The sequence below is a fragment of the Ischnura elegans genome, chromosome 9 (genome assembly GCF_921293095.1).
Source record: "Ischnura elegans chromosome 9, ioIscEleg1.1, whole genome shotgun sequence".
NCBI classification, from domain to species: Eukaryota; Metazoa; Arthropoda; class Insecta; order Odonata; family Coenagrionidae; genus Ischnura; species Ischnura elegans.
Window position 1 is genome coordinate 3748833 of NC_060254.1, and position 8139 is coordinate 3756971.

General features: G+C 39.1%; 1 protein-coding gene across 1 annotated transcript in view; it reads right to left on the reverse strand.

Moving 5' to 3' along the window:
• The window catches only part of LOC124165206 (lysosomal acid glucosylceramidase-like), a 59740-nt gene extending 53811 nt beyond the window's left edge, over positions 1–5929 (reverse strand). The window contains exon 1 of the mRNA XM_046542485.1: positions 5828–5929. Coding sequence (XP_046398441.1) covers positions 5828–5876 — 49 coding nt within the window. The 5' untranslated portion in view covers positions 5877–5929. The remainder of the gene's footprint in view (positions 1–5827) is intronic.
• Between the last annotated feature and the right edge of the window lie 2210 nt (positions 5930–8139).

The following is an 8139-nucleotide window of genomic DNA, read 5'->3' on the forward strand; positions in this document are numbered from 1 at the left end:
ATTCATGGCTTTTTCCCAGTGTTTGCTCTTTGGATCATTAAGTGCTTCCTCTACAGAAATTGGGTCCTTAATAAGATCATCAGTTTTCGCTGGACAACACCTTCCGTCACATGCATACCTCTTATTGCAATATCTGGTGGAACTTCTTAGCATTGGTGCTGACTGAGGTTCATGATTGTTTTCACTGTCATGATTGATAAGGAAATCATTATCTTGTCCTCCTAAAACTGATTTGACATCTGCCATAGTGCCTATATCGTCATCGTTGCAGCTTGTTTTGTTTCCTTCGCAGTCTTCCTCATCTTCATCCTCTGATTCAAAACCAAATCCTTCCAGGAAGATGCTCAGATAATTAGTGTCCTCTTGCTGTTGTGGAGATTTCATTTGTTTTAAAGGACAGAACTTTTAAAAAAATATGGCATTCCGAGAGACAATCATCTTGTTTTCTTTAATTGTGTATAATTTGTAACGTTTCTTGCCATACTCAAGGCCGATAAACACACTCTTAATTCCTCGTGGTTCTAATGTGTTGAGTTGATTTAGTGTAAACGGTGCAGACCAAGCTTCGCATCCAAAAACTTTGATGCATTCTATGTCCTTGAGTGTCATCTCCCTCCCTTTCTACATTTCTAATGGGGTTTTACCTTTAGGACAGGAGTACAGCATCTGTTTCTTAGGTATGCAGCGTAAACTACCGCTTCAGCCCAGAAATTTAGGGGCAGTCCCCATCTGATGAGCATACACCTCACCATATTCAGCAAGGTTAGATTAAGTCGCTCAGCCCTAGCATTCTGCTGAGGTGTTCTCGGTATGGAAAAATGGTGCTCTATTCCATTTTCTTCCATGAATATTTTAATTTCTCTTGAAATATATTCACCCCCATTGTCTGACATTAATGTTTTGAGCTTGTTGAGTTGAGAGGAGGTATCAGTCTCATCGGCATCACCTTCTTGCATATACCCTGGGGAGATGGCTTCCCGGCATCCCCTTTGACGCAGTATTGATTTAGTAGTCAGCGACCACGAAAAATAATTCGTTTTATCTAATTTCAAGTACTTTCGCACTGCTTCGTCCTCTGCCATTCCGATTCATCAGCTTCGGCGTCACTCGCTTAAACTTGTTACTTTTTCTTTCGCTTTACTTCCTTGTCTTTCTTTCTTCCGAGCGCTTAAGTCTCATAATCTGTAAAAATATTCTTGTCCTTTTTATTCCACCACTTTCACAGATTCAAAATACAATCACAGTAACAATACAAACATCGAATAATCGAGTCAACATAACAACAAACAAAAGAAGAACACAAATCGTGTAAATGCGAAACATTACTAATGTGACCAACACACATACAAATGAATCCATGTATTTAACACTATTATCATTAAAGTTCCGCTATCGAGGCAGAGCACGCCATCAGGCGTGCTACCAGGCAGGCAGGCGTACCACCATTGGGGCTGTGCGAGACGCTCGACCATTCGAGAGTCTCTACGGTCGAGACGAGACTTTCATTTCTCGGCATTGTCGGGACGAGACTCTGGGCGCGGCGAGAGTCTCGCCTGGGTCGAGTGTCTTGACGAGAGTCGAGAAGTCTCGCCCCTTCGAGATTTCTCGACGCCCGTAGAGACTCCCGGCTCCTCGAAACAATGAAACTATTTCTATTTTAGACATTGAAAATAATTTAACAAAAAGATTATTTTAAGACATCTTATATATTTCCAAAACTAAAAATAGTTGTAATATAAGATTAACATTGACAACTTAAGCATATTTTATTATTTAACTAACCAAAATTGACAGTTAACTATGAACCTTAGTTACCATAAATAAATATTGCAAAAAGATATATAAAATTCTACAGAATGAGACTATGATCTCTTCTTTTTTGTTAATTTACAAGTGAATGTTTCTTTTTTATTATATTGCTATAGTAAGAAACATTGCAGTAACCCTTTAATATACCTATGTATCTATACACTATAAAGCCTCTTAACGACCACTCACTCATTCATTCACTCATTCTAATGTTTGGGGTGAACGAGACGAGATACGACAAAACTAAATAAAATATTTTTATAATGTGAATAAATCCATGAAAGTCGTAAGGGATACCGCAGTAAACTCTATCATCGACTGAGTGCGGTATTCTTCGGAAATTCTCGCCTTCCTCGGGAGTCTCGACGGGTGTCGAGAAATCTCGAAGGGGCGAGACTCCTCGACTCTCGTCAAGACTCTCGACCCAGGCGAGACTCTCGCCGCGCCGAGAGTCTCGTCCCGACAATGCCGAGAAATGAAAGTCTCGTCTCGACCGCCGAGACGAGACTCTCGCACACCACTAACTACCATCCAAACGGTATGGTGATGAGGAATTGACAATAACCTAGCTCCCATTTAAATTATTTTTCCTCAAATCTAAATTATATAGTTGGTTGATATTTAATGTTCTTTCTTGAGGTTGTAATTTAATATACAGTATTGGAAGCAACTATTTTGAAATATGTCTTTTTTTATTTTCTCATCTTCGGTCTTGCGGAAGGTAAAACGGATTCGGTCTTCATTATAGATATCTTCAAAAACATCTTGGTGGGCTTAATCAGAAGATAATTCTCAAGTGGTTGATTCGCCAGTAATTATCTCCGCTTATCACGCAATTAATCCAAGTGTTCCGAATTTACTTTTCTTATTCAAGTCTCTGGGAAATAAGTGGAGTTATCAGTCGGTGTGGATGATATAATTCCCAGCATTGATTGGAGAATGGTAAACAAATTGAGAGATTTCGACTAAATAAGTTATCGAGCCGTCTGATTTCACGTTTTCCAGTGTTTTTCTCTTCTGAAATTATCATTAATAGACCTAGGCTATTAATCATATTATTCAGAGCAGTATTTTGACACCTTAAAGGCCACATTGGTGCAATAAATAAGATAAATGGGAACTTAACTGTATATCATTCTAAAAATGAGCAATTAAATGGTAAAGTAGGAGAGGAAGAATCTTAAGTAATTAAGTGAAGTAAATGAGCAATAATTAATGTTAGATTTTTATGCCACGACGCCAAATTCAAGTTAAAGCGTTTTAAGTTTATTTTTCTCCCGTATATAGCTAGGCGAACAACTCTCCCTGATTTTAGATGATTTCACTGCATTTCCTCTTCACCTGTTTATGTGTTTACCTGTTAAAATTTCAATGTAAATACTACTTGAGGCTTTTAATTGCATTTAGAATGGAAGCAAATCACCTTAAGCAATCCGAGAAAATTCATGGATTCCCATTTTGGCATTTCTTTGTCGCCATTACAAAAGATATTGTTTTTTGCACTGTTTTTCTCTCTTGCCAACTTTCAAGGATAGCAACGCAGTGATTAGTATGAGGACTTACATGAAAGACCACCGGAGAGTAATTGAAATTAAGGAAGGAAAAACAGTTAATTGAAATTAGTAAAGGTATTCCACCGGTGAAGTTAGGTTAGCATGAAGATTTTTGCCTATCACGCTGGCCTTCCTTAATTCCCCTTCCCTTTTTACTATCCAGTAGGGCCTTTTGATCTATCAATAAATATCTCCTCCTGCCCCACTTACCGTAAATTTTTCCCTCAGACACTATTTGCAACATCCCTTCTCCGAAAACTACCCGTTCTATAAAAACTCTTTCTCCCCCAAATCTCATCTAGAGGCTGCCTCTCCACGCCCACCATGTCCAGCACTTCGTCGTTCCTCCTCCTCTGCGTCTACTTCACCTTATCCATTCTCCTCCACTCTCGCATCTCGAACGCGTCCCACCATTCCCTTCCCCTCTTTCCTCTGCATCCGCATGTTCTCACTCTAAATCTGTGAATTCCAATACTAGACTCTGCTGTCGGCGTCAAAGTCATGTGCCGCTGTGCTTTGAAAATTTATATTTGGGCTTGTGTGCATGCTAACGTAATGAATTGTACTTTCATCATTTTAAATAAAACTTTATTGCAAAAATGTATCTATTTTTATAGCAAAATTTAAAAAATGTTGACAGCCAGTTCAATGAAAAATTCGTTATGGGTGTGAGGAAAAAATGTGTCATGCTTGTCGATTTTCCCCGGAGTGTGCAGATATCGAGACTCGAGTTATCAGGATGTTATGGTTGATCATATGAGTTTTCTAAAATGCTTAAAAAACTTAAAACTCACTACTTATAAAATTTCCCGGGGAAAGATTCCCGGTTTGGGCCCCCCCAATATTTTTTGTAAGTCGGCATCCCTGCCAATACCTCCATAAACCCTCATGTTAAGACCCAGGGTGATAAAAGCAGGTTTCAATACGCATAAGATGCAAATTAATTCTTTCTGATCCTATTACATATTCCAAGATTCCTCAATAAACACAACGAAGTTTATGTAAGGTAAGAGGTCGATAATTTGAAGTGTTTCTGGGAAATGTGCGAAGAACATGCAGATATTGCATAATTCCCCATTGTTTCGGATCATAGTGCAGAATATTGCATCGCTGTAAGACCTGTGAAGATCGATGATCATTACTGATACAGCTCGAAACTTCGAAAATTTGATGAAAGAAACGTCGGCATCCCTCGAAAGAGCTAACTAAGTTAGTCGCGAGCTTCCAACTCCGTGTGCGCGTGGCCACCGCCACTTGTTCAAAAAATTAGCGCAACTTTCGACGTCGAAAGCGGATTGTTTATTATCCCTTAGTTATAGTTTCACTACAATTCAATAAATTCCGAGCATGAATATCTCGGCACACATTTTATAAATAATATTTTTGTTCCACTTTCTGTACCAAATCGTGTTCAATCAGCGTCCGCCATTTTGTACTGCTCCGGCAACTAATCTCAGTTCAAAATCTCTGGAAATGAGCTTTAAAAAACTATTTTTTTTAAAGGTGACACCATTTTTAACTCCTATTGAAATATTTCATTAGCCTCAGTAGGTAAGATTTTCCTAGCAAGCTTGCAAACGACGCGTCGTTCGTTAGAAAGTTTCGTCATGTTTGCATGCCTGTATCTAATCAATGGCGAATAAACGCAGCATTTAACATCACTTTCTTTGGTCACCAACCCTTTATGAATATTGTTGCTAAGTTTTAGCTTCCCATCTCGATTTTTTCATCATTTTTTCTACTTTTTTTCGATTTCAGTCCATCGTGCGTCATTGAGGCCGATTTTTTGTAGAAACGAATAGCCACGAATTATTCGTTGAGAGAAATTAGCGTGAGAAGTTCTTCTACGTCGTTTGGCGTTCATGGTAAAAATGGCGCGTTACGCGTTGAAAATAGTGCGAAAATGGGCGTGAAGGGGTTTGCTCGATTTATAATTAAGGGGAAAATTGGCGTCAAACTTTGGAACGCACGGCTCCAGAGTTCTGTTTTCACGCACTTTACGTGCGTGCTTTGTTAGTTCTAGCGGTAACTCTTGAAAGAAGACACCAAATGAAAAAGAACGTGGATATGTAATGGGGAGTTACGAAGTAAACTTCTGAAAAGAGATCGATGCGGTTGCTAGGAAAGAGTTCAACTCAAATTCAACAACTTGTGTCCGGCAGTTTAATTTTGTAGTTCTGCAAAAGAGTGATAGATGGCGGCCAGTCCACCCAATATTTTTCGGAACTTTTCGAAGCTGTGACACTAATTATTTCGTTAATCCTGACTTATATTCGTTGTTAATAGTATCTATGAACCGGCATTTAGGTTTTAAGTTGCTTGAAATTGAATATGTTCCGAATTTCTCATCAATAGAATGAACCCATCGATGTATTCCCTATTGAAATAGTCGCTTCACTAAATTCAATGCGAAATAAGCTGCAATTCCAAAGAGAATTTGAAATCAAGAAATTTTTTATAATTACCGTTAAAGCAGCAGATGACCACAACGTAGGTAAAAATCCGTAACAGCATGTTCGACAGGTGCTCTGGATGGTTAAAGGAAGACTGACACACGATTAGGAGTCACATTGATGTTATTATCCTTGAAACAACAGGTGTTCTCGTCGTTTGTGTTTTTTATCACTCCGGCAGATAATGGGATTTGCCGTTTATCCTATTATTTAACAAACCTTATCGCAATGTGATGAAAATATTCAAGTTCAACCTTGCAAAAGGAAGTGTTATCTTCAAATAACTTGTTCAGGTGTAGCTGGAGATGAGATGTAACTGCTTTTTTCAATAGAGTTTTCTTTATTTGAAAGCTGGAAGAACAGAGAAGCAAGAAATCTAAAATAAATAACGCAATATATATGCGTATAAATGACAAACTAAATATCATACGCAAAGATTAAACTCGCAAATAGCAACTCAAAGTCACGAGAATATGCGATTAACTTAGAAATATAAAAAAAAATAATTGTGGGTTACGATAATCGTTAAATTGCCGATTTACTTGCAAAAAGTAGCCTTCAAGGCAATAGTGGGAGTTGAAGTTAATAATTTTTTACTCTTGCCTTAAAAACGATTAGGTTATCGATGGTATTAAGATAAGATGGCAGTTTTTAATAGATAAAACAAACCCCATTTCGCAATCGCAGGCGTGCTGCCGCCTTCACGCATAGAAAATCTGGCACAATCAGATGTTTCTGCGACGACGCAGCGAGCTGGGGACTATTTCGCCAGAAAAATATACTATAAAAAGTGGTAGTTGCACAGATTATAACATTTAATGGCATATTATGCTTCCATTATCTACTTACTGAATTTGTTCCTTGTAACTGCGCCGACATCTAAAAAAACATCTACAATAACCTTTTCGAATAACCCTTTCAAAGCATTAGGGTCGCTTTTATCTTATGACACCTTTACTTTTTATAAAATCTTTTTACACTGAGTGTGTCATAAATGAAGCAACTAATGAAAACGTAGGATTTTCTAACAGCAAAAAAACTTTTGTTCAATTAATCCGAGTATTTTTAATCACATCTTTCACGTCTCCTCCACGATAGATGCGAGCGTTGAGGGAGCCCCATAAAGCCGCGGTCACAATAGGCTGGCTGTTTAGCAGCCGCTACAAATCAGCCGCTGGTAAATATCATCATCAGCCAGCGGATCTGTAGGGTACACATCATAAGTAAATAGCCGATAGTACAGTTGCTGTTGATGACATGGAAACATTGTTTGTGTGCGCGTAGTGGCGGATCCAGGATAGGGACAAGCGGAGTCTAAGTAACCTCCAAGCAGTAGTGGGGGTCCGAAAAAAATTACCATTCCATCTAGTGTAAATTGGATTGCAACATTCAGAAAGCGTCTAAAATAGCCCGAAAGTTTAGAGCTAATTTGTATTTCAATTCGTTGAAGAAGCTAAATATATCGGAAAATATAAATAAATACATTTGTACCAAGTGGCAACCTCTACAAATTTCGATTTTATCTGGTGTGTTTTTCGAGCCATTGGCGAATAGTCTCATCAGTCCCCACCTCCCATAGATTCGCTGCTGAACGGATATTGAAACGGAAGAAAAGGCGATGGTGGTAGGTTGTACCCTGGATATTAAGATTAAACGATCTGGTTGCAGCAGCAAGACTTTTTAAGGAAATAGAATTGGATGAGCCACCATGTTATGCGAACATTTTAAGAATGTCAGTTCCTAAATTTAAGGAGATATTGGAGAGACTTAATAGCACCGAAAAAAACCAACTGGACACGTCACCAGTCGCTTGTAAGCTACGAGGGGCTCACATAGGCTGTTTGGCGCTTGCGAGGAGATCACGTGACTGCCAGCAGAGGGTCCAATTATTATAGTATTCTACCGATTAAGGTAGGTTTCCATGGAGTACTAAAGAAGTGATCTGGGAGCCTCCCTTTCCTTCCAGCAACACTGCCTCCTTCAATTCACTGTAAGGCCTACTCTCTTTCAATCCATTTAAAAATCCTATTCTTCTCCTTCCCCTCCCTCGTTTCCCAAACATTCTACCATCAAACACCATTTTCAACATCCCCTCACCGCTAAGCACTAACTCCATCCATACCTTCTGTCTCCTCCGTATCTCATCCAAAAGTTGCCTCTCCTCACCCACCATGTCCAGCACTTCGTCGTTCCTCCTCCTCTCTGTCCATTTTACCCTCTCCATCCTTCTCCATACCCACATCTCGAATGCCTCCTATCTTCTCTCGTCCTCGTTCCTTGGTGTCCACGTTTCCGCACCGTAGAGAGCTACACTCCAGATCAAA